Here is a 26,821-nt window from a genome sequence, read left to right as displayed (position 1 = left end):
CTACAGATTTACTATATGATGTATGAACTATAACTTGTACTAGTGATGCCAATTACAAAATTTTATCTTCTTAGATGTTGATTGTATATGCATCTCTTATCGTATATATCATGTGGTATTAAATTGAGGTACAAAGTCAAATGAGACCTAAATAACCACTTCATCCATTTACTTTATCATGATGCTTTGCTCCTTCTCTTTGTTAACAACTCGTAACTTTGATTTAACTAATCTGGTTGGGTTGTGATTCTCCAAAAGGGGATGGACTAGAGTTATATCGGTTAAATAGATCTACAATTCTTATTCTTCTTTTATCTTTATCAAACAGGGAGAGGAAATTTAACCACAAGGTGCGGTGCGGTTGACAAACTACCACACCTCTAGCTGGCGAGCTACCTAGTGCTTCAATGGTAAGGGTTCGAAAGCTGTTGGAAGAATTTTGTGGCTAGAGGCAAACCGAACCCCAAGCAGGAATTAATCCCATGAAAAAGGAAAACTAAGCGGCGACATCAAATGGTTAGGTGAATAAGAGGCTAAATCGGATTACTAGTGGCGAATTCATTGTCCTAGTGCTTTTATCAATTTGAATTTCTCATCCTTGTGTTTCGTGACTTTCTACTTATTTTGTCTTTTAATTTCGTTGTAATTAAATCATTCTTTCAAAAACTCCTTTGTGTTTACGTGAGTATGCTACGTGTTTAATTTCTTGTTTATATAATTAGAGTAGTTAAAGTATTTTGTGAAGTAAATTAGGTTAGACTAATTGGAAGTTGAACTCAATCCTCGTGGGAATGACCTCGTATTTGCCATACTATATTACGATTGACCTTGTGCACTTGCAAGTACAATTTGTGTTTAGACTAATCTTTATAATCTCCATTTTTCAGGTTATATAAAATTCACAACATCTCTCATCAACCTTAGCGGCTTGGTCCAGTTAACTCTCCAATTTCGTAGTAGCGATCTAGAAAGACTCGTCGAAATCTATCGCACAAGCCACTTCAGGCCCATGGTTGTCGTCACCACTTCAGGCACTTGTCCCTCGCACTCCTCTAAAGGTCCAAGCCCTATAATTGTCCTAATCTCCTAATAATTGTGTAGATCGAAACCCTAGCATCCTACCTTTCGAAAGGTTTGATTTGAAAGTCACCTAATCTCTCAATACCCTTCTATATCTTGCTAGTGAATTCGAGATTAGTCTATTTGTGTTTCTGGTATGTTCTTTGTCTCCCTGATTTGAGATTTTCTATCTCTCTTGATTTGTCTGGTTTGTTTACATTTTTTTTTTTTTTTCTGATTTCTTTTTGGATTTTCTGATTTGGTTCTCAGGAGATGAGGAGGAAGCTTGGGATCAACTAGTTACTGAGATTGGGGGACATATAACAACTTTATGAAACAATTGAGCATACAAGGTCGGTTTGCAAAGCTAGATTGACTGGCTTTTTCAAGTTTTTCTCAATTTTTTCTTCTTGGTCTTTATTGGTTTTGTAAATAATAAATGTCTGTTGAACAGACTTAGAAAATGGAGAGATTATCTGTTGAAATTAATTGCGCTTTGCTTTTATTTGGTTTTTTCCACCACCATTATGAAGAGACTCAAAAAATGAAGAGATTGCTAAGGGAATTAGGAGAACAAGTGTTGGAGCGACAATTTTGCCAAAATATTGCAAAATGTTTTAAGTTACTTTCATTTCATGGTTAGAATTTCATATTGTACTGATTCTTCTTTCGGAGAAATTTTTGTCCCTACTCTAAGTCTTGCTTTGGCTTCTTATGCTTATGCAGTCACTTCGCCGGTCGTGCTAGGAAACCGATTGTGAAATGGACGGAGGTTGCACATTTCATTCACTCTCTCTTCCTTTACTTTTATTGCAGTATAATACCATGATATTCTTGTTACTATTGTTACCATAAGGTGTCCTTGATTAATCATTTTTAGAGCCCTACTCTGTTGCAATTGTCTTAGGTGCAAAGTTGGTTGCAGAATAGAGCGCAAGAGTTGCCAAACGTATCCAAAATATCTCTGAGCAATAGGGAATTCGCCCTTCGAATAAGGCACTCGGAAGTTCTGAAGTACCTAAAGGTGCTTCTCATAACCTCTTATTGCTTTTATGTCTAGGCTGTAGTAATATGCAAGCTTGTAAGGCTTTTTGCAAACTGGTTAAATCTGATTAAATCTGATTGTGAAACAACCTGTTTAAATCGAATTAAACATAAAATCAGTGAATAACTAAAATAGCATTATTAAGTTTGTATCTGATGTGGCAGGTGCTTAAACAAACTGTTCTTTAAACCACACTGTCTCAAGCTTCATTTGTAAAGATTGATGTTAATTTTACAAGCCAAGAAGAGACATGTTGTTGCTGATACTGCTACAGGGGAGGGGAATACAACATGGAAAATGTGCAAGAAGACAGAGCTAACTCACACACTCAAGAACAAATTGATGTTCATATCGAATTGGTAGAATTTGTGAGCAATCACATGTAGCTTCATTATTTAGATTAATGTTATCGATGTGGTAGGAAGTATATGTGGTAGGAATAAAGATTGGTTAACTATGTAATAACTATTGAAACTTCAAGTTTTATGAAAGAAACAATTTTTGAGTGTATATATTAATTAATAAAGCATTATGGTTAGTTTTCTAGTAAAAATAGTTGTATAGAATCATAGGAAACAAAAAAACTAAAATATAACAACCTAGGAATTTATTAGACAACTAAACTAAATTGTAATCAACGATGGTTTTATTTTAAAAACCATCGTCTTTACATACAATCAACGATGATTTTTAACCAAAAACCGTTGTCTTTACATACATTTTTTAACAAAAAACCATCATCTTTCTATACAATGAAGGACGGTTTTAAATAAAAACCGTCGTATTTTGCCTACAATTAACGACGATTTTAACATAAATGTCGTCCTTACCTCTAAACAACGACAATTTTTTGTCACAAACCGTCGTCTATATAACAAAATGACAGTTCTTTCAAAAAACGGTTGTCTTTACATCTAATAGACGACAATTCTTTCAAAAAACTTGTCATCTTTACATCTAATAAACGATGGTTTTGAGTAAAAGCGTCATCTTTACAGATAATAGACGACGGGGATTTACTGTCGTGGTTTTATGCATCAAAAGATGTCGGTCAATTTCACGATGGTTGAAAAACCGGATACACGACGGTGGATTACCGTCGTATATTGCGATTTTTGTAGTAGTGATTTTAAGCACTAGAATTAGGACAGCTATTAACTACATTCAAAATTGAGTTTTTTATAATGGTTGAAAAATAGATGAGTTCTTTTTTCTTTTTCTTTTTTTATAATCGAAAGAGATTTCATTAAAGCCCGATAAAGGCAGGCAAAAGAGCAACAAGGGACAAACAAACTAAACCACAAACCAGCAGACACCAACAGCAAAGAGCCCAGACCATATCTACCAAGCCAGGTAAAGACTCAAGGAGGGGCTGGGAGACCATCTCTCGACAAGATAGAAACCAGGGAGAGGTGGGGGTGTATTAACCCAATTGCAAAAGCACAACCTCCTTTTGGCTAGCTTGTCAGCGGCATCAGCAGCACTGTTAGCATCACGACGGACGCAATTCCAAAAAATAGATGAATTTATGTCTAGAATATAAGAATTATAAGGCCTATCTATGAACCCTAGTTGAGCGTCAGATGCAGCATCAACTCTTATTTTAGTGTAGATATTTTAGTACATACATATTCAACTGCATGCAGGCATGCAGCGAGAGATTGTCATTGGTTTGGTTCACAGGCAGGCACTCTTCTTCCTGCTCAGTAGTACCGGTTGCCAAGTGTATTAAATCCTTTCACCTTGCCCTGGTTCCCCTTGATTTCGTTGTCCTCGTCCTCATCGTCCTCGTCCTCATCATCCTCGTCCTCGTCCTCGTCCTCGTCCTCGCCCTCTTCCTCGCCCTCGTCCTCGTCCTCTTCCTCGCCCTCGTCCTCGTCCTCGTCCTCGTCCTCGTCCTCGTCCTCGTCCTCGTCGTCGTCCTCATCATTGTCCTCGTGGTGCTTATTCCCGTAGTTGTTCAATCCCTGCTTCTCCTCCGAAGTCACTAGTGCTCGTCCTTGAGTTCTCTGCTTCTCCTCCCAAGTGAATTCATTCACTAGTGCTCGTCCTTGAGTTCCGCCTCCCCTAGTTTCATTCTCTAGTGATCTTCCGCGGATAACGACAACTTTCTTCCCAGCACCAGCAGGATTTTTGCTACCCTTGTTGCTTGTTGAGCTGCATCTCTTGGGCTTACGATTCGATTTGAGCTTGGGCTTAGGACATTTGTGATTGGGATTAGGATTATAATTGGGATTGGGATTGGGATTATAATAATTATTGGGATTGTGATTATAATTATAGCTGGGATTGGGATTGGGATTGGGATTATAATTATAGCTGGGATTGGGATTATGATTATAGTTGGGATTGGGATTACTATACCAATCCCAACGAGGAGGAGGCCGCAATATAAAAACACGGTTCGGTTCAACACGGTTCCGTTCCAACCCATTCAAGTAACCGAGAAGGTAAGACATCTCCATTATGGGATATCAGTTGGATTGGAGAGGGATATACTCAAAAGGGAAGAGCTAGCTAGGTTACGAGTTAATTAGCCTTCATTTGCTCACTTATATAGATTATCAAAGTGAAGGGAAGGGTTCGACCAACAAAAAAGTGAAGGGAAGAATATCACTAGCTTGTTTCCCGAACTTACTTATATGCCCTCCGAATGTGAATATATATATGATAAATACGAATGTGAATATATATTATTTCTTGATAAGTTCGAATGTGAATTGTTTCCTTCGTGATAGAGTTTGGATTCTGTTTCCGTCAACATATAATATAATATTACCTGTATTTTGTTTGGACGAATCTACTTCTTCAGCCTTCTGAAGGAAGTATAATATGCCCACTTTATATGAGATAACCAAGATCAGGAGGAATATCATTGATCAATCCTTAGCTTAATCACCAAATTAATAAATATATTGGTACCACTGTGACAAATTTTACTTTAGAAAACAACACATTTTGCATCCACAAAAGTGAAAACAAATGTTGTTAGTATATTAGGCATCATTTTTATAAATAATAAAACTAAGTGGTAGTTTGCGTTTTCGGGGCTAGAATCGCTTGTATTGAAAATTGTACTTTCTTATCTAGTTTGGTAAAGAAAGTGGAATGTGTGCCACTCAACGTACGTGATTTGAAGAAGCGGCTAAAGGGATGATTATGATTTCCGCTTTCATGGAAACCAAATAAGGAACCGGTGGAGTTTGATGAATTTTTATGAAACACCCATAATACCCTTATTAATTTTTCTAATTTATCTCATCACTACAACAAAAAAAAGGCTAATAGGCATCAGGGAAAAATGATGCATTTTACTATTACATATCGATGCCTCTTAAGGTGATACTAAAGGGACGGTGTAAAAGGCGTCAGGAACCAATGCCTTTTACAGAAACAACATCCGCTTCTTCAACCAAAATGATGTCTTATGAGCTTCAGTTGTTGACTTTCATCCAAATTATGTTGATTTTCGATGTCTTTGACTACAACAACAACGGTTCTCTATATACCACTGAAACTATTTCACTAATTACTTTTGATTGGAAGGAATATCACGTACTTAGTGGAAGTGCTTAAAGTAATGGTTGCGTGTTTGCTGAATAGTTATAGAGTCTGCATGTCTTAAGTTGTTGAGTAATTGTATGTAGGAGTCAAGTTGGTCTCTTCCATAGTGGAGATGTCTTAGGAAAGTGTTTTCCTTTTTTTAGGACCTTTCTTAATGAGAGGGGTGATAACATATTAAACTCACACACACTACACGGATATTAGAACTCAAACTCATGACCTTTTCTGAGAGAGCAAATGCTCCAAACCACAGCACTAGTGAGTCTTTGCAGTGTTTTCCTATTTATATGCTTTAAGTTAGAGTCTTTGTTTGTATAAATTTCACTGGATTTTCATTAACGGATATAAAATATTATCCCATATTGTTAGTTTGTCTAACTTGGAGGTTATTGGGCTCCCTCGATGCAGCCCATATCATTGCTCTTCCACTTCTTTGTTTGTCTCTAAATCATTAGCTTCAATCACAATTTACCATTTAGAAAAGTAATTTATTAATTAATTGATACAGACGTATATTTACATTGAAGGCTAGGTGAACAAGGAATCCACGTAAACAAAACAAACAACCAAATAAATCAAGTAACAACTCCAAAAAAAGAAAAAAAGAAAAATTCATGAAAAAACGCTGCATCTCAATCAACATGAATGAAATGCACTCATGTTCACACACTGGACGGCATAAAAAAAAGCATTCTTGTTCACACCTTCAATTGGCTAGTTATTCTCACATGTTGTCAATCAAGTCGTCAGTTATTAAAAACACTCAACTTAACAATTTTCTTTCCCTTTTTCTCTGATTTTTTCGGGAACCAAACAGAAGATAGAGCTACAGAGAAGGTTTTGGCTCATCAGATTTCTAGTGGCACTCGTTCGATCTCTATTTAATTTTGACTTCCCGAATTCCAATCTCATGACTTCAAATACAATTGATGAATACGATTTAAATAAATAAATAAATAAATACAGAAAACAGTTTCTAAAATAATAAAAAGCACAACTACAACACAAAACTCCGAGACTACACATTTTGAAAAATTCAAATTTCAAGCATGTCTTTGAAAATCTTAGATAGATACCAAAAAGAGAGAGCCTATTATCGTAACCAAAATCAACAAGGCCCGATGTCTATGGGTGTGCAAGTGGGACGAAATCTGAAAATATTCACTCATGTAAAGATAATAGATTTTTTTGCGCTAGTTTGGCGATGTTCTCTAAGTGGGTTGAAAGCATTTTTGCTGACATTTGGCAAAGATAGTTAACTATAAGTACTGATAAGGATGCCAATGGCGTCTAGCCCAATGAAAAAATATATTGATTTATAGACAAATGATCTAAGGTTCGAAATGTCGTGGCACCTTGTAACCTTGTTAGTGTGTGAGTGCGCATGAAAAACTTCCCATCCAAACTCCCAAACAAGCCATATGTGAAATGGTATTTAGCTATCAAAAACTACAACTATTATTGATTCAAGTCGCCAAAATTTAGAATTAGATATGTGCCATGCACGTGGTTTAGTATACATCGATCTTCGGATGCACGCTTGAAAGCTGTCCTTTTGTCTAAGGTAGAGACTCATGGCCAGCATTTAGCGTACAAAACAGAATTCCAAAGGATTCCACAATAAACAAGACAAATCCGATGGGTGTCATGTGAACTCAAATTTGACTACCATCCCCAATCAATGGGCTATAGTATTGCTATAGCACTAGCACAAAAACAAAACCAAGTTGATAAATAGCAGATTGGGGCCTTTGTTTATGTTTAACTACAAACTGTAGCTCAGATTTCATTTGGGTTATTTTTCTTCAAGTCTTCAAGCAAGGAGATATTGTCAAAGGGTTCAATAATTATATACACCCCAAAAACCTAGACCATTGAAAGGCCTAGAGTAGAAAAACTTGGGTGAAACAAGGATATTATTGTTTTGCTATTCTGGCCAATCACAGCATACCAAGTGGAAAAGTTATTATGTATGGCATATCGTAATTGGTCGAAAATATCAAAACAGTGCTATCACATATTTATTATGATCAAAACCAGATAAACTGCTAAATGATAGCTGAAAGCTAATAATATTGCATGGCAGCTTTTGACCCCATTTCAACTTTTGACAACATCCAGGCTTCATTCAATTTTCAGTTGTCACGCCCTAAAGTCAGGACACGTGACATCGACATGTACCTCGAGGATTCCAAAAATATAATACATAAATTCCAAGGGTTATACTCCCAGAATTCTCGAAATATGCTAAGCCCTTTTATTTAAATTAAAATGGGTTGGATCAGAGTTTTTAACTACAGTGAAAAAGTAAATAAAATATTATTCAAAATGTATATTTGAGAATTAAACCAACCCCAAAGGTCAAGGAATAGTACCAACAACCTCAGAAGTTATTTTACTATCCAATAATGAAAATATAACAACCATCCAGAATTTATATTTATACAGCTGAAGTAAATTATGATCAGCTGTGAGGAATAATGGTTCACAACTTGACAAACGATGTGAGACACGACTTAGATGTTGACAAGTGAGGAAGTCACACCAAGACATCACCCATGAGTGGAATCTACAACAAAAGTAGGGGTAAGCATCATATACATTCATTTGCCTAGCAGGGGGCTCCCGATCAGGTTTGAAAATAAATAACAAACATAATAATAATAATAATATAATGAGATCTTGATTTGAGATCTCGATTTGATTTAGAAAACAGTGAAAGAATATGCACAAACACAAACCGTATCCATTTATTGTGGATCCAAAACAAATTGGCATGCTCAAGCACTTTCGCAAACATTTTTCGAAGCTCATGTATCTGCTTGTCTGACAACCAATCCTTATAGGCCAACTACCCTTACCAGAATTCATAAATAAATCCAACTCACTTGATACAGTAGCGAGAGTCTCCATTTCTACAGTTACATCTCGTCGACTATACCTCACCTGTAGGGTATTGGTAAAGTCTGTTTGCATAACCCCTCTGAAGGTTTAGGGGATCGAAACCCAGGGAAGTCGCTATGTCCCCATCACCCTCTGGTCATCGAGGATAATGTCTGTAGGCGTATACCCTTCGAACTTTGGAGAACCAAAGTCAAGCATCCATAAAACCAAGCATATATGGCAATCACAACCAGTGCAGTTTTCGCACACAACAATACGTACTATATCATACATACACAAAATACAAGTTTGAGAATGAGTCCCCCAACCTAGTATCCAAGCCAAACACAAGCCTCACCAACACCACGATCAAACTCTGGTGTCACGGTATCTGCAATCCCTAGTCCAAAAGTAAAAAGAAGAAAAAGTCTCGACAGCCTTCACATGTAAACAATAGTTAACAGTAGCTTTTTTATTATTTTTTTTAAAACAAAATTATGCTGCCACATGTCACTTCACGATTGGTCCAATTTTGTAAATTACTTAAAAATTCATCCAAGCTCCGAAAAATACCACATGCTCGTAGCGACGTACACTATGTGTCTGTCCAAAAATCATAATTTTCCCACTTCAATTTCTTGAACACTTTTGAAAAATCACAAACAAAATGTAAGGGCATTTTAGTTCAAATTGAAATTAAACACTCTTACATCCAATACTTATACACCCAACCAACTTCATTAAATGTGCACCTTATGTGATATTTTGAGAACATTTATCCAAAAAATTTAGGTTGTTACATCAGCCGTTTCTTTGATTCTACTCAACCTTTACACAAGTGATTGGTTTTTGGGAAGCAGAGTTCGCAAATTGCTACACCACCTAATATTAAGGCCTAAAGAGTCAGGTCAAAAAGAAAAGACTGGTATTGGCAATGGTGAAGAGAAGGGAGTATTTTTAAGAAGCAAAAGAGGTGATAGCAGGATATATATGCACTATGGTGGGTGATAGCAGGATATATGTACTATGCAGACGGCTGCAGGTATGGCTTTCAAGTAAAAGGTTTGGTTATTATGTAAGTGTTTTGAATGTACAATGATAAACTAATTAAACAATTAGGTACATAATTGCATAGAATGACATTCAATTATATAGTTGGTTGAAGACAAAGTAAAGAATGATTCTATAATTTAATTGTTGGTTTTACCTTGAATAATATTAACTTATCTGAATTGTGATTTTTTGGTAGAAAGAACTATGTGTGGCTTGATTCCTTAGTAAGGGTACATAGGCAACCAAGGCTAACCTAGGTGCAGCCACAAGTTGATTTTGCTAATTGGTGTGTGATTTATACCTTGTGCTTGCTGAATGCTTGGGAAATAACTGTGTTTGTTGTGCAGGTAGATTTTTGGGTTTTGAGCCAGTTTCAAGGGAGGCTTTGCCAATTTTCCTGTAGAAGTGAAGCCCTGTTTTGGAATTAGGGCAAGAATAGTATTTTTGTAGTTTGGACTGACACATGCCTGGTGTCGGATAAGGAGAGGATTTGTCACGAATTCCAAGGGGGAATTTGGGGCGGGTCCTTTCACTCCGAATTTGGCTTGGGGAAAAGGGGTTGTGCAAATTTGGCTGGGGTGTGGAAGGCATCGCCTTTTGGGGATAAATTTGGGCAGTGCACGTATAGTCATGCAATTGCACATATAGTCATACAAATTCTTATCATCTTTGCCCAAATTCTAATCATTAGCTCCCTTATATATTACTATGCAATGCAATGTGGCGTTACACTCGAGTTTAATTCTTCTCCCCACACATTAAAGTAATTTACCCTATTTTCTGACACACAAAAAAGGCTTATTTGTTGAAATACCCCTTGTGGTTTTCAGTTTGCCCCCTGACGTTTTAAATGACTCAATCTCCCCACTAAACTTCCATTCCGTGACCAAAGTTGTCTTATTCTGTTAGGGCCAGTTTGGCATTGCTGTGCTGTGAAAATAATCGCTGTCAGATTTGCTGTGAGAGAAATCAGCTGTGAGAGAAAGCAGTTTGGCGTTTGGTAAACTTTTTGTTATAAGTGTTGTTTGTACAATAATCAGTTTCTGAGTGTTTGGTAAATTTGTTTGTAAAAGTGCTGTGAGCTATGTATAATGACTAAAAAGGGCATTATGCTGAAATGACTTTTCTGTTCAAGTGTTTGGTAAAAGGAAAAGCACTTTCACTTTAGCTTATATAATTTTTTTAAAATTAAATATGTTTCCATCACACCCTAAAAATTATTTTAATTATAAAATAAATAAAGTATTCCATTAAAAATAAATATATTGTCAATAATATGGTTATAACAAAAATTAAACTAGTCCTAAACAAGCAATCATATACATTTCTAAGCAGATGAACTCATTAAACTTGCGGCTATATTATTTCTCAATGCCTCCATTTCTTGTGTTACAGGACCATCTTCTTGTTGTGCATCAACCTCTCTCTCAATCTCTTCATCTTGAGTACCATTTAGGTCATCTTCACTTTCATCAAAATGACAATCACGTTTGGCATGTCTTCTTATATAGTTATGAAGTGCCATGGTTGCAGTAACTATTTTGACTTGTTTTGCAAAAGGATAACTAGGCATGTCTCGTAAAATACTCCATCTCTTTTTCCATACTTCAAAAGTGCGTTGAATAACACTTCTAAGGGAAGAGTGTGCATGATTGAATACCTCTTTATGACCAATCGGTTGAACACCCCTACGAAAATCAGGAAGATGATATCTTTCACCTTTATATGGTCCTAAGTAGCCTCTCATTTGTGGGTATCCCGCATCTACTAGATAATATTTTCCTAACACAAAATTTTATAGATTATTCACAATGTAAAAAACTGAAATATAAATTATATGAATTTTTTTTCTTTAGATAGAAATAGTACCATTTGGAGGTTTAGGAAAATTCAAACTTTGATCACGTAAAGCTGATAGAAATATCCTTGTGTCATGGGCCGTGCCTTCCCATCCGGCACATGCAAATATAAATTGCATGTCAAAATTGCATGCAGCCATCACATTTTGGGTAGGTATCCCTTTTCTACCAATAAATGGTATTTGATTAGAAGGAGATACTACAGCTTGCACATGAACACCATCTATAGCACCAATACAATCCTACAAGTGATAAAAAGACAAACATAATATTAATTATAACATAATAAAACATAGACAAATATTTAATAGTATATGCAATAGTTACCTTGAAATGAGGCATATATCTAGAATCCTGTAGGATTTCCTTTGGAGTGTTGTTAAACGCATTTTCCAATGGTTTAATTACATCCACAGCCAAACGACATACAACATCAAGTAAGATACTAAAATATCTGCTCACAGTCTCACCAGAATGTTGAAAGCGATCTTGTGCTTGCCTATTTGCAGAACCATGTCCTAAGATGTTCAAGAACATCCCTAACATCTCAGCAGCACTCATTCTTCTTGAACCCTTTAATCCATAATTGTTTTGCAATTCATCACACAATCTTAGAAATACATATTTGTCCATCCTAAACATATCATGGCAACGACTTTCATTTCCTTGTAATACTCCCATCAACCAAATATTTCCTGTTTGATGGTCATTCATACACGGGGTCTTATGAATATATTTCACGTAATAAAGTTCAATAAGACGAGCAGTGACACATATAATTTGGTTGATCTCCTCCTCGTCTTCTAGAATGGACATGTTCTAAAATAACCTGCAAATGTGTTTATTTCCTTCAAATATCATTTTCACTATGCATGCATGTTTTAAATATCACTCACAAATTCAAATAAATGATCATCCAACATTAACTCAAATATCATTCACAAATTCAAATAAATTAACAACATAACAACGAAATATAAATTAAAGTCACTAAACTATCAAATTCTAGTTTTCAGCTAACTCATGATTAAGGAATTGAAGCTTGAGGTCAGGATCTTCCATGACAACAAACATCTCTCTCTTCTCTTGAGCACAAAACAATTTAGTTGCAAACCACCACAACTTGCTACCACGTTCTGCCCCAGGTAAAGTTGCAACATCTTTCATCACTTCAGCAATACTAGTTCCTTGTGAAACTATATTAGCCATTGATGATGTTCCAGTACTCCTACTCTCAACCACCTCAACAAGACGTTCAATTTGTAGTGATAATTTTGTAGCACCTCCCATTTTCCCCCCTCCTTTACCTTTCTTCTCATTATTATCTTGAATTTCAAGTGATTGATTAGTTCTCTTTTTTGGCACATTGTTTGTAGTTTGAGTGGTTTCAATTGGCACAGCCTCATTTGAATCACCATTAACTTCAAGTTGGTTGACATCATCATCACTTTCAATTGGAAGTACACCAGATGAAGGTGCCCAAGAATGCTTACCAGTGGCTGTGACATTCAAAAACATCATATCTAACTTATCCTCCATCTCAGGACTAATACCCTCAAATTGGAATCTTGCATATTTGGGTTCTGCCTGCATTATGACATATACAAATATTATAATGAATTTTTAAACATAGTTTAAAAAAAATGGATATCTATACTATATCAAAAACAAGAACAAAAAATTAAAATACCTTAATTTTATCTTGCCACCATTCATCAGATGCATCAACGGTATTCTTAGCGACATTCCACCCAAGACCAGTTTCCTTCCCTTTTAGATCTTTCCATAATTTCCATTCTTTTTTTAGTAAATCCCACTTGTTTTTCAATTGTAATTTTTCATACGGTCTTCCTATCTCTTTACTAATATTTGTAACCAACCTTGCCCATCCAACTTTATTAAAGTGAGTACCGGGACGATTGCCTAGATCCACCTCCTTGATACAAAGGTCAATGAAGATGGCTATAGTTTGAGCATTCCACAATGCTGACAATTTTCTGGATCCACTTGCAACATTTTCAGTTGTGGTGAAGTTACTATTCTTCTTTGACATCTTATTGCAACAAAGACATTATATATAAGCACAAAAGAAAATAATAGGAATACAAGCGAATTACAAAACAAACCAAACTAGCCACAACTCAAATGCAGTGCATAGATGTTTATCTAATCTAAACAGTGCATAGATGGTTCAAACTAGCAAAAAGATAAAATTAAGGAGAACTATGAATACAACTTTGCTAATAAAAATTAAAGAGGAAAGTTTCATACTGTGAAATATGTAGGAATTTTAGGAATCACAATCTTGAATTACTCAGGAGATAGACCCTGTCATATAATTAAAGTAAAAATTGGGTAAACCACATTGTCAAAAGAAATCTTATAATAAACTGACAAGTAAATGTATTCCAGCAATAAAAGTTCCCAAAACAGTGACCACATTTTGGAAAGCATGCTCTGTGTGAAACGGCGCACTGATATAAATTATAATCCAAAAGTCTCATACTCTCCTTCAATCATTTTGTTTTTTAGGATACGAAATACATAGTATTTCATAAATATCCAAGTTCTTATTTACACTGCTAGTATTTCATAAATATCCAAGTTCTTATTTACACTGCTAGTATTTCATAAATATCCAAAACTCTTATATAATTAACAGTATTAACAAGAAATAGAAAGCCTCTTGAACTGTGGCAACACTTGACTTTCTTTATCTCTATCTCTAAACTAATAAAAAGAATTCACCTAACCAACTTGCAACCCAATAAGATACCAAATAACAATGGCTCATACAAATGCTTTTTTTCTGTGAAAACCTTCGAGGCTTTTGTATTGACTCTGCTCAAACCAAGATTTTAATGCTGGCTTATTTCAGAATGGATAAAAATAACAGAATGCAGAAATGCCACAGCTCAAAGCTGCAATCTAGGATTGAACTGTTGTATATCACATTGTGGTAATCAAAATGGGCACATTGTATACAGAATGATATATTTTATTCCATTTCTTTATATCAACCATAACCAAAACGTAGGTGATAGCTAGATTTATGGGAGCTAATTAAAAATCTGATAGAGCTCGATACATTATCTCTTCCCTATCAATGAAACGCTCCAGCAACTCTTTCTCTTGCAAGACCCAAAATTCATCTAGAACCCAAAATTCCAAAATGAAAACATAACCAATGAATCAATGATAGTTTTTCAGCATACATATATTAGGGAGACAAACAAAACAAGACCATAACAAAATCTGTCATATTAACACGAATGCAAGCATTTCAGACCCTTACAGTGAAATATAAAAAGATTTAAAACCACTGAGAGGGGTTTAGAGCTTTATTCTCTGCTCAAACCAAGATTTTAATGCTGGCTTATTTCAGAATGGATAAAAATAATAGAATGCAGAAATGCCACAGCTCAAAGCTACAATCTAGGATTGAACTGTTGTATCACATTGTGGTAATCAAAATGGGCACATTGTATACAGAATGATATATTTTATTCCATTTCTTTATATCAACCATAACCAAAACGTAGGTGATAGCTAGATTTATGGGAGCTAATTAAAAATCTGATAGAGCTCGATACATTATCTCTTCCCCATCAATGAAACGCTCCAGCAACTCTTTCTTTTGCAAGACCCAAAATTCATCTAGAACCCAAAATTCCAAAATGAAAACATAACATAGGTGATGTGCATTGTTGCTGTTGGTTTTCTATATCACGTATTGGCATGAGAATGACATTTTTCCATTTGGGAAGATAGTTAAAACCCTAGAAATTAAAGAGAAAGAGGGAAGATTGAAATTGAAAAAAAATAAACATAATATGCGTCTCTTACCTGAGTCTTGTGGCTCAGCAGTGAGCTTCAATGGATCCAACAACAAAAAACCGTAGGCAGAATGGAAGAGAAGGAGAAGAGTGGGCTCTGTGAAGAGATTGTGTGAAGAAGCAACGTGATGTGAGGGAAGGAGGAAGAGAGAGCGTGAAAATAGATTGGGGTATTTTCGGAAGTTGTAAAATTCATTAAAACCCAGCGCTCTCTCAAATCTGATTACCGTATAATCAGAAAATGAAAGCAGGTCATTAGCTGCTTTCATTTATTGCTTTCTCTCACAGCAATTTTTAACAATAAGTGATTTTCTTATAGGTTACCAAACGGGCTGGGCTTCCCGAAATTTTTTAAAAATCACTTATTACCCCAAATAAGCAATGCCAAACGGGTACTTAGTTTTTAGATAAAAATCATTAAATCCGCTAATGTGGCATAGGTATTTTGATAATTTTAACTATTAAAAATTGAAATATAAAAATAAATATAAAAAAATTACTTGAAATTATTCAAAATCAAATATGTAAAATAATAAAATAACATAAAAATAAATAATAAATAAAAAAATAATTAACACAACCCCAAAGTTCTACATCATCTTCTTCAGCTCCATCGCACCACCACCCCACTGTACACCTAACCACATCAGCAGCCGCCCACACCTCCCACCCCACCCACAACCACCAAACTCATCTTCCCACACAAACCCAATCGTCTCCTCTCCCTCTCCCCCTCTCTCTCTCTCTCTCTCTAAAGCTCTCCTTCTTCTTCAACCCCTCTCGCTCCCTGTCTAAACTTTTGGTTTCCAGTATCAGAAACCAAGAAAATAAATTTCCAAAATGAATTACCGTATTTTTCATCAAGAACAACGAAACCATCACCAACCCAAGTATTCAAAGAAAAGCAAACGAATTTTGAAACATGGCTGAAAGTGGCCCATCTTCTGTTGAGAGTATTTGTCCCACATTGAAATGTTAAGAGACCTAGCCTGGGTTTATAAGGAGTTGGGCTACTCCCCCCATTGCCAATTGGTTTTGGGGTGGAACCTCAACTTCCTTCATGGTATCAGAGCCAGGTTGCGGGCCCGTACTTGCCACGTGATGGGTGGGTCCCCATTTGGCCCCGCGCGATGGGTGAGTCCCCGTTTGGCTCCACGTAGGCCAAAAGTGCCACGTGATGGGTGGGTCCCCGTTTGGCCCCGTGCGATGGGTGAGTCCCTACATGGCTCCACGTGGTTGCCGATGTGGATCTCCACGTGTGACCCATAAAAATGGGGTCTCACGTGCGGGGGAGTGTTGGAACTCATTGTTGTCCCACATCGGCCAGAGGGCCAAAGAGAAAGTAGTTTAAATAGAAATACCCCTCTCTAACTAACACCGAGGCCTTTTGTGATAAAACTCCACACCTGAGGATTGTGCAGTTGTTGGAGTGGGCCCTCGGCCCGTTAACCTGGAAAATTTGACATGGTATCAGAGCAATCGATCCTCGGTTGTCTCTAAATTTTCATATCAAAATTTCTCCTCCCCTCCTCTTCAAGGGGGGGAGGGGGAGTGAAAAAGGATATGTTTTTTATTCTCATGGAGATTTTGCCTCTTTCTTGACTTCGACATACCCTTCTCTTTAGAGGGAGAAGAGAATTGAAGAGAAGTTTCTGTGTCCTTTAGCCGTGTTCACAGGGTTTCTGTGTCCTTTAGCCGTGTTCACAGGGTTTCTATGTTCCTTAGCCGTGTTCGCAGGGTTTCTGTGTCCTTTAGCCGTGTTCACAGGGTTTCTGTGTCCTTTAGCCGTGTTCACAGGGTTTCTGTGTCCTTTAACCGAATTCACAGGGTTTCTGTGTTCTTAGCCGTGTTCACAGGGTTTCTGTGTTCTTTACATTCCTCGTATCGTATCCCTCATATCCTCGTATCATATCCTTGTATCCTAAATCAAATTCCTCGTATCCTCGTATTGTATTCCTCATACCGCCTTGTTCAGATTCAGATCTTCATACCCACATCCTCATATACTTTTATCCCGAAACCCTAAACACATCTTTTTTCTCTTATTTTTAAATCATTCCGCTGCCATGGATATCGTTTCCCAACCCAAATCCGAATCCGAATCCGAATCCCAACCTTCCAACCGGAATCCAAATCCAAATCCAAATCTGAATCCGAATATGAATCCCAACCTTCCAACCTGAATCCGAATCCGAATTTGAATCCCAACCTTCCAACCTGAATCCGAATTCATACATCAAATTCCTCAAATCAAGTTCCTAAATCAAATGGTCGATCGCCAGTGGAAAGCGACCCGCCCCCCCCCCCCCCTTTAGTTCTTTGAACACGGAGAATCTGCTTCAAAACTACCGATCGCCAGTGGAAAGCGACTGGTAGCCAAAGAAGCTGTTTCAAACCGACCGACTGCCAAAATCCAGCGACTGGTCACCAGAGGAAAACGATCAGTTCTCTCCACGCTGTCAAAATCAAGAGGAGGAAATTGAACCGTCTTATGAGATTTTTTCCGCTTCAGTCATCTCCCTGCCATCACACTTAGGAGGAGAAAATTGAGGAGTTTGTGCCCGCTCTGGAGAATTCTTTAGCTCCAGTACCACACCAATCACCTGCTGAGGACGTCATTCAGAAGGCACAGAGCCTGCATATCAGATTCTAAAAAAAGGAAGAATCGTGGTAAACCTCCAGTTCACTACGAAGAAGATCTTAATGCAAATGGAAAATATCCCATCAACAATTATGTATCCCTCAACAGATTATCAGAGTCACGGGTACACTTTGTGAAGCAGTTAGCCGACATACCTGTTCCCAATAGTGTAATTGAAGCACTAGAAGACCAAAAAATGGAAAGAAGTCAAGAATGAAGAAATTTGAGCTCTCCAGAAGAATGGCACATGGGCACAGTGTGTCTCATAGGAATGCAGTTGATCGAATCTTAAGGTACTTAAAGTTAACCCTTGGAAAAGGATTAATGTTCTCAAAAAAATTTCATGGATTATCGACTTGGGTGCTACGAATTTCTTGACTCACTTACCAAGTTGGGCATTTGTGACGTATATGCACCAACTTGAGGAGGAGTGTTGAAGTGAGTCTCCTAATTAATCAAGGAGATTTATTTCCTTGATTAATTAGGGGATTTACTTTCCTATTTTATAGATTTATTTCCTTTGGTTAATTAAGGGATTTACTTTCCTATTTTATAGAGTTGTCAAATCATTGTATAATTAGGAGATACTTTCCTAATCCTTTACTGGATCTAATTCCTTGTAAAGCTCTCATGTAAACTCTTATATATACCTCCTTATGGAGAAGAATAAAAATAAGAATCTGAACATATTCAAAACCATATTCATATTTTAGCATCTTCATCCCCAAAACTCCTGCAACCCTCAACCACCAACAACATTGACCCAACGACAACAGCCACAAATATTATAATTAATCAAAACCCATCAAACTCTTCCTCAAACCCACCAATTCTATCCCCTTCAGCTCTCTCCCAATCTCCTCAAATCTCATCCCCTATTTTGCCCAATATATCTCTCCCTCAAAACCAACATATTACACCCACTGTTGGACTAGATTACACACAAAGTGAGGGACGAAGAAGATCACCGATCAGGCTTGGCCATTTTATAAATGGATTAAACCTCTAAGGTTTCGGTTCAGGCTGACGGACGAAGAGCTCATCAACCACTACCTGAAGCTCAAGATCAACGGTCGTAATTCCGAGGTGGGGCGACTAGATCTCACAATTCAAGACTTTCTTTTTGGTTTTTTTTTATAATTTTACATATTTGATTTTGAATAATTTCAAGCCTTTTTTTTATATTCAATTTGACTTTTTTAATTTTTAATAGTTAAAATTAACATCATAACCATGCCACATAAGCAGTTTAATGGTTTTTAATTTGAAAACTAACGGAATGGGGCAACCTTGGTCACGGAATGAAAGTTCAAGGGGGAGATTGAGTCATTTAAAATGTCAAGGGGCAAACTGAGAAGATTTGGAAACCACATGGGGCATTTCAACAAATAAGCCAAAAAAAGAAAGTAATTTACACTATTTCCTTGTCGAAATTGATTTATTTTAATTAATCAATCATCTGGTAATTAATATTACGTTCAAGGTATGTGTTGAGCTATTTTGTTTCATTGGGTAATTACTATTTAAACATGTCTTTTACTTTCTAAATACTAGCCCCTTGCCACACGCTCACGCGTGTGCCAATTGGTTTTCAGTTTTTAGTTTTTAGAATTAAGAAAAGAAAAAATGAGTAGTTATTTTCCATAAAAATAGGATCAATTATTTGATTTTGTTTTTAATTTTAATTTTGTTTAATATGAAAAAATGTGAATTTACCATATTATCCTCATTTAATTAATAATTTCAATTCTTATTGTTTGAAGTAACCAAGGGCATTTTATGGTATTTTGAATGTTTCACCATTCTCTGTCTTTTGCTTTATATATATAGATCATCCTGCATTCACGAAGTAAAGGAACCGTTTAAATAGTATCTCACTATTTAAATTTAGAAACATATTTGAATTTGAATTGAGATTTCAATTTAAATATTTGATTTTGAGTTGCCGACCCCTCTCAAGCTATTCCCTGTAGTAAAAAAAACCAAAAAACAAGCTTATGATGCATGGTCTCATTTTAAGAAAATTAATCTTTAGTAGGCCCGACTCATTGGCCCCGCCATAAGCCCGAAAATGTTAGGTCCATTAGTAAGGCCTGGGCTTTGTATATTTGACATAGGACATTTCCGACCCGGCCCGTAACTCTTTAGGGTTGAAAAGGCCCTAAGCCCGGCCCGATAACTTCGTAAAACCTAATTGAACTCATCTTCTTTCCAGCCGCCTCTTCACTGTTCTATCGTCTTCTCTTCTTATATTCATTGTTGTTTTTTCGGTACTTGCTTTGCTCTCTCATCACAGTATCAGGTATATCTCATCTTTCGTCTGTATCTGAGTTATGATTTTTTCTCTGATTTTGCCTGTATAATTATTGATGCCCTCTCCATTTGCTATTTGATGTTCCTTCTTTCTAGTTTTTCAGTTTTTTTAGTATTTAAATCCTATTTGCATTTGTTCTCTGTGGTTCGACATGTTATATTCATTGTTTAGGGCTATCTAGCACAGGTAAAAGAATTGCCTTTACTGTTTTTTTTGTAATATTTGCCTTCATTGTTGTTTATATTCTCATGGATTTTCCGAAGCTTTTTTCGGCTCAAAACTTGCATAATTTGGATGTGGATGTTCTGTATTGGAAGATAAGGAATTTCTCTCTTTTATTTTCTTTCTCTAGTGCGAGAGAGACCTCGACCTTCTTTGTTTGCCGCCGTCTCTTCCTCTAGTCGTCAGCTCAACTTCGCAACCATGGTATTTCTCTATCCAATTCTCTGTTTGTTTCCTGTGAAACTGAAATGAAAATGAAAAAGAAAAAGAAAAGTTTGTTTGTTTATGGTTCTGATCTGTTACATTTGGTTTTTTCTATCCTAGATCATCCCAGAGAAGAACAGGAGAGAAATCTCCAAATACCTATTCCAAGGTACACACAAAAAGCTTGGATTTTTATTTATTCTCAATGAAATTTGGTTCTTCGTTTCCATTTTTTTGTTAAAATTTATTGAATTTAATTTCAACAGAGGGAGTGTGCTATGCAAAGAAGGACTATAACTTGGCAAAGCACCCAGAAATCGATGTGCCAAATCTGCAGGTGATTAAGCTGATGCAGAGCTTCAAATCCAAGGAGTATGTGAGAGAAACTTTCGCTTGGATGCACTACTACTGGTACCTGACCAATGATGGTATTGAGTTTTTGAGGAACTACCTCAACCTTCCATCTGAGATTGTCCCTGCAACTTTGAAGAAGCAGGCCAAGCCTCCTGGTCGCCCCTTGGGCCCATCTGGTGACCGCCCACGGTAAATGATTTATTTCATCGTCTTTATTGGTTATTGGATCTTTTGATTTTTGTAACTGGGATTGTTTCTTTGAGTGTTTTTCGAACTGCGTTTGATTATTTGAATAACTTATGGTAGCGACTTGTAACTGTGGCCTTATTTGAAGGAGTTCTGTGGTTCTTTGTTCTAATTGTAAATGGCTATTCAAATAGGTGGTTTGTGTTATTTGGTTTAGCTGATAAGTTGGTATGCACATGTAATTTGTACAGGAAGTCATTAATTTGGTAAACTGCTTCAACAATCATTTTGTTTTTGGAGTTCTGAAAGAAACTGCAAGACGGTTTGAAATTAGATTTTTTTGAATACTGTAATTGATTGAAATGTGGTTTGGTTGATGGAATGTTTGAGAAGTTTGTTAGAAAGCTTGGATTTTATTTGGGTTTAATTTAAAGTTCTAGAGTATGTGATATTGATCATTTAGGACGAAGTTATTTAACTGATTTGTGTAAGTAAACTGTGACAGATATGTGCTTCCTTTTCTAGTTCGGTTGTTCAACCCTTTGATTGGTTGGAATGTAATGTGGATGTTTTGATAATGTGAACAGTGGCCCACCTCGCTTTGATGGAGGAGAACGCAGATTTGGTGACAGGGATGGGTACCGTTCTGGTCCTCGTGCACCAGGGGGTGATTTTGGTGACAAGGGTGGAGCACCTGCTGACTACAGACCTTCTTTCGGGGTAATATTTCTGTTGTCAAGTAGTTTGTTTTATATTTCTCATTTAGGTACTATGTCTTTTTACCATTTATTGGGTTGGAGATCAATTGCCTTTCGATGATATTCTATTCTTCTTTGCATTTTGCAATTGTATTCTATCTGATCCCATGTACCTTTGTTACTGAGGACTTGACAAACTTATATATACTGCCCACTTAAATGTGTTGTATGATTAGAAGATTTCCTCACTTTGGAAAAATGATGCATTTGTTAACTCGTTATGCTTCTTTCTCCTGAAATATCAGGGTAGTAGGCCTGGCTTTGGTCGTGGTGCTGGTGGATCTGGTGGAGCTGGTGGTTTTGGTGCTGGCCCAGCAAGCTCTGATCTCTCCTAAGGAAATGGTTTACTTAGACACCGTTTGGTTTCCTAAGTTTGCATTTAAGAGCGGATGACATTCTGTATTATGAGACAATAGCAGTTTTGTTTGCCCAGCAGTCTTGGGATTGTATTAGATGTTTGTTTTCATTCTATATGGTATTTTGAATCGCACTTTGCAAAATTTATTTTATCTGTCATCTATATATGTCGTTGAGAAATTTTGTAGATGTTTAATAATTATTTTCTTGCGTTTTTTGACACTCATTTTTGTGCGACCTTCAGTAGCTTGTCATAGTTTAGCTTGGCATTAGCTTGATCATTTTTGGACCTTATGCATCATGGTTTAGCTTTAATAAGGATAAATACCAATGAGCACTGATGTGCTTAGCACGATGACAGGCGGTGCGGCCTCCTTTATCCTTACTCTTTATATGCACCTATCTTTAGGCCTTTAATGTGTTGACATGTAGTAGAAAACAGTCTTAATTTGCAGATGAGTGATGTCAAGTTCGAACATTCATGGCACTTTGGCAATGTATTTGTGAGAAAATGGTCACGCTTCATCCTAACTTTACCCACACAAAAAAGAAGCTTGAGGCTAAAGAGATTCATTTTCCTTAATTTTGTGAAGTAATCAATTGGTGGATATTTTGATAAGGGCGATTTCCAATATCATGTCCACAATTTGGAGGCTTTGGTGGCGGCTGATACCAATATCATGTTCGCCAAAGTCAGAGAGTCTCTTGACCTTCATTTCGGTAACAAGCCCGAGTTTTTCTTGGATGGACTCAAGCTCCTGAAAAGTTCGACAGTGATGGCAACTTGGTTGATGCACAGGACAAGGAGAGGTTGAAGGAAATTCTTCTGACTTCGCAGGAATTCACTTTGAGGCTTCAAACAAAGTGATGAGAGGCGCTCTTTCGTGTTTCGAACCACTGACTTCTAGGGCACAATAGAGGTTGCAGGTTTCAAGGTGCTTAAGTTGTTGTATTGCAAGAGTTTGAGGGGTTTTTTTTGGTCCACAAGAGATTTATTTGTTTATGGCTTTGGACTGCCTCTAGAGTTGGAACTTAGACCTAATTGATTTGTGTTATTATCTATTGTGACCCAAAAAGCAGACCAGTTCTCTTTATCGAAGAAGCTCACAGAAAATGGTTGCTGTGTACCACTTGTCCAATATCTACAAAATATGCACAAGGTCTCCCTGGACAGTCTTTGATCCCACAAAATATATTGCAACTTAACCACTTATAAGAAGCATTTCCAGCCTCCAGTAGAAAATTTCGAACAGAAAAATCATTGCGAATCTTTATGTAATTCATGAATTTTCCATTGCACTTGAGATATGTTGAAAGTCTATTGACTCAGCAGCAGACAGTTGAAGGCTGATGTTCTGTCTCAAATGATGATGAAGTGAAAGAGCCATACCATGTATGAACATGCTTGGTCTGTTCCTAGAAGTTCAAATTCGAATCATATAAATAAATTGATGGAAATAGGATTCTAAATGAACCATATTAAATCTTGCTGAAAAATTAATCTACATAGACCCTTTTAGAGAAAGGCATTTACATTGAAGTAAGCAGTTAAGGTGACATCTATGATTGCAGCATCAGCATCAACTCGGAAATCATGCATGGTTGCCTACACACGTTGTTTTGTCCTCCAGACATGGGATAATTTCTCAAGTCTGCAAGTACACATCTCAAGTCTCATGAAATAGAACTTTGCAGCTAAAGGAATGATTTGTGGGACGTCAAAAAGGAGAAAATCATTTGCACATAAGATATTATAAATGCAATATGTATGCCAATTACCATAAGAATACCTCAATCATGTTGGAAGACACTACTTCTGGAAATAAGGAATTAGGCTCTAAGAACAGGTTAACTGATTCTTAGTTGATACTTACCCTCTAGATATGTAATATGCCTTCAACTTATAGTCCTATTTCTGTATCTTTGTAAATTGTGCATATGTACAAAATTTATTCGTTTAAAAAAAAAATGAGAAACACAACTTTCAGTAAAAAAATAATAGAACAATAGCAAAGTATCCACCATTAGCAAGCCAAAACAAAGTATCTCGTTGGTGCGCGATCTGTAAATTCCTACGTAAATTCATACCGGTGGCAGCTGTCAGTTGGGTGCCATGCGTAAGTCCTTCCGGCTCAAGGTTGTGGGTACGCCCTAGTGCTAGTGGTGAGAGTAGCCAATCTCCCCCTCAACTTTTTTTCATCAAAATGAGAAAACCATTACTGAACAACTCAAACACCAAATGAGCAAAACAGAAGCATTCCATCAAAAAGATCTAAATTACAGCTGCTTACCTATTTGAATAGATGACAGAGAAAGAAAACTCCCTGAACCCTCTTCCACAACTGATCCACACTACCTCTCACTTCATATCATCAAAGACCCTCCTATGCCTATTACACCAAACAGCCCAGTAAATTGTCATTACATCATATCTCCCAAAACCGTAGTCCACTTCTTTCCTCTAAAAAATTTAAGCTTCACAAACAACAATGCATTACACAAAGCAGGGTTAATCCAGCTCAATCTTACCTCCTTAACCCGCCGCAACCATATAGATAAAGCTGCTAGGCAATGAAGCAGCAGACGGACCAGGCAGATAGGGAAAATAAATTCCTTCATTGTTGAAGAACAATGGGATGAATGAACACTTTTGAAAAATTGTATGAAATAAGATGGCTCCCATCCTTACTTTTTATTCCGTGTGGCCGACTCCTTTTAACAGTACAAAAACAAAAAGAGAATAATTAATTACATAATAGAGTCATAAAGGCCCCAGTTGATGCTGCTATTAATCTAAAGTCTCATATAAAATCAACCAATATGCTCTGGATCACATTTTCTATTCTGAACTCAGTTCCTTTGCAGTTGAACAAAATCTTTTGGTATGTAATGTAAGTACATGTCATTCTATACTATATACACTAACCACCCACAAGAAATTGTTTTTGTTACTACTGTTTTTATATATAGAAAGTACCACCAAATAGGAGAACTATCCTACAAACGTGCAAAGCATGTCTTAGACTATCATTAGGAAAGAAAAAATATTACATTCCACAAAACCAAGGACAAGTTATCTACTGGATAAGCTAGACCAAAAATGCTGTACACTCCGTGCCTGTATGTAGGAATGTGTCAATTGAATATTGCAGGTGAACCTTTACGTTTCTCCACGTCGTGACAATTGTTTTTGTAGAAAAACAAAAGGCTATATACCAGTTAAAGCAGTTATTTGAAGTACATACCTTTGTTTGATTTGAGAGTTGAGAGTGAAATATTGAAAAGCAATATCATTTATGTCGAGGCAAGGAATGTGAGATATGTTGGCCCAATCTTGTCCAATCTTTCTTATTCTCACACCTTTTCTACAGGCCAGAACAGTTGGAGATTCTCATAAACGAAAGGAATGGCGGGAAACCCTCTTCTGGCAGGAATTGGATACTGTCACACTCACTAATATAGAGCTCTTGAAGAGAAGTGAGGTGTCCAAGTCCCTTTCCGTCCAAAGATTTCAGACTTGAAAGTCCCCAGATGTGAAGAGAGTGAAGAGTGGGAGTAGCTGTTCCTTGAGCAACGTCTCCAAGAAATCGTCACTTCCCCTGCCACCAATTGAAAAGTGTTGAAGGGAGAAGAGGCCTTGCAAACCCCAGTACTCTCCCACTGAAGCCCCAGTCTGTCAAAATTTTGAATGCAGAAATAAACCGCCTTCTGCAAATGACACTAAATTTGGAAGTTCAGTCATCTCCAGTGCTGTGAGGGTGTGAATGCATTGGGAAAAAGACACCAGTTCTGGACAGTCATTGATAGACAAGGTACTGAGATGACTGAGATTCTCATCAACTCCTTCTTCAATGGAAAGGGATTCTAGATTCTCACACTCCCAAATTATAAGAACCGAGAGTTTAGGGAAAAGGCTCAACGGGAACGACCTCATTGAATCACAGCTATTTTGTACACACAAAAACTCGAGTGATGTCAATTTGACCAACATCTCGTGAGGTGGAATTCTAATCTCCTACATTGGTATGTCACTTTTGGACACAACGCAATAATGTCATAAGCTTCTGAGAAATTGTCGGTGAACTTCAAATTCGGCGTTTGAGACATACAAGCTAAAAGTGACAGTGATTAGAGGTCCCCAACATTGATACCTGCCCATAAAACAAGACAGAATCAAAGAATGGCATGGCCAACCGTTATCCCAAGTGATTAGAGGTCCCCAACTTTAAATTGTCGGTAAATGACAACCGTTATTCCAATTGCTAATGGCAAAGTTTAAGACCCTCCAGAAATTAAAGGCAAAGAAAAGATCATGCACAGAGCTTTACCTTCATGTGTTTTCTGATACATAATGTGTTCAGGTTCAGCATCCGATTGTGAAATCCTGTTTCTTCTCACCACTATTCAATATGGATGTTAACCAAAGTGCTTTCTGTTTCCATACCTCAGCTCAGCAAGATACTTCCAAATGCAAAGAAAAAGAAAT

The 26,821-nt window shown here is 36.9% G+C and overlaps 2 protein-coding genes, 1 long non-coding RNA gene and 1 pseudogene across 7 annotated transcripts; 1 reads left to right on the top strand and 3 right to left on the bottom strand.

Annotated features, from left to right (window-relative positions):
* Positions 1 to 12,352: 12,352 nt before the first annotated feature.
* On the bottom strand, positions 12,353 to 15,428 carry LOC148296338 (L10-interacting MYB domain-containing protein-like). Of its 2 annotated transcripts, XM_088249396.1 has the most exons (4): positions 15,310 to 15,428; positions 13,735 to 13,791; positions 13,154 to 13,516; positions 12,353 to 13,050 (listed from the first exon to the last, which is right to left on the bottom strand). In XM_088249396.1, the coding sequence occupies exons 3-4, from the start codon at positions 13,514 to 13,516 to the stop codon at positions 12,469 to 12,471; spliced, it is 945 nt and encodes a 314-aa protein (XP_088105522.1). In that variant the 5' UTR covers positions 13,735 to 13,791; positions 15,310 to 15,428; the 3' UTR covers positions 12,353 to 12,468. The 2 variants fall into 2 exon arrangements, with proteins under 2 accessions (XP_088105522.1, XP_088105523.1); XM_088249397.1 differs by lacking the exon at positions 13,735 to 13,791.
* A 5,154-nt stretch (positions 15,429 to 20,582) lies between these two features.
* LOC110747324 (small ribosomal subunit protein eS10z-like) lies at positions 20,583 to 22,515 on the top strand. The gene is made up of 5 exons (XM_088249049.1): positions 20,583 to 20,680; positions 20,801 to 20,849; positions 20,947 to 21,223; positions 21,808 to 21,940; positions 22,224 to 22,515. Exons 1-5 carry the CDS (start codon positions 20,678 to 20,680, stop codon positions 22,311 to 22,313), a joined length of 552 nt encoding a protein of 183 aa, XP_088105175.1. The 5' UTR covers positions 20,583 to 20,677; the 3' UTR covers positions 22,314 to 22,515.
* A 928-nt stretch (positions 22,516 to 23,443) lies between these two features.
* Positions 23,444 to 25,047, bottom strand: LOC110765220 (uncharacterized). 3 transcript variants are annotated; one of them, XR_015833823.1, is made up of 5 exons: positions 24,865 to 25,047; positions 24,627 to 24,725; positions 24,424 to 24,524; positions 23,870 to 23,987; positions 23,444 to 23,751 (listed from the first exon to the last, which is right to left on the bottom strand). It is a non-coding gene; the product is annotated as an uncharacterized LOC110765220 (long non-coding RNA). The 3 variants fall into 3 exon arrangements; XR_015833824.1 differs by having other exon boundaries at positions 23,444 to 23,745; XR_015833825.1 differs by having other exon boundaries at positions 24,424 to 24,519.
* A 496-nt stretch (positions 25,048 to 25,543) lies between these two features.
* LOC110747322 (putative disease resistance protein At3g14460) lies at positions 25,544 to 26,795 on the bottom strand (annotated as a pseudogene). The gene is made up of 2 exons (XR_015833698.1): positions 26,664 to 26,795; positions 25,544 to 26,486 (listed from the first exon to the last, which is right to left on the bottom strand). The product of XR_015833698.1 is annotated as a putative disease resistance protein At3g14460 (transcript).
* Between the last annotated feature and the right edge of the window lie 26 nt (positions 26,796 to 26,821).

Source organism: Prunus avium, chromosome 2 (genome assembly GCF_965620075.1).
Source record: "Prunus avium chromosome 2, drPruAviu1.hap1.1, whole genome shotgun sequence".
NCBI lineage: Eukaryota > Viridiplantae > Streptophyta > Magnoliopsida > Rosales > Rosaceae > Prunus > Prunus avium.
Note: the sequence above shows the minus strand (reverse complement) of the source record. Positions and strands in the feature narration are given on the sequence as shown.

Bases quoted from the DNA above. Each gene is read 5' to 3' on its own strand.
- LOC110747324 (XM_088249049.1), top strand. The intron at 20,850-20,946 runs GTACACACAAAA...TAATTTCAACAG, and splicing joins CTCCAAATACCTATTCCAAG to AGGGAGTGTGCTATGCAAAG. The intron at 21,224-21,807 runs GTAAATGATTTA...TAATGTGAACAG, and splicing joins CCATCTGGTGACCGCCCACG to TGGCCCACCTCGCTTTGATG.
- LOC148296338 (XM_088249396.1), bottom strand. From the start codon at position 13,516: ATGTCAAAGAAGAATAGTAACTTCACCACAACTGAAAATGTTGCAAGT. The intron at 13,051-13,153 runs GTATTTTAATTT...GTCATAATGCAG, and splicing joins GGTGGCAAGATAAAATTAAG to GCAGAACCCAAATATGCAAG.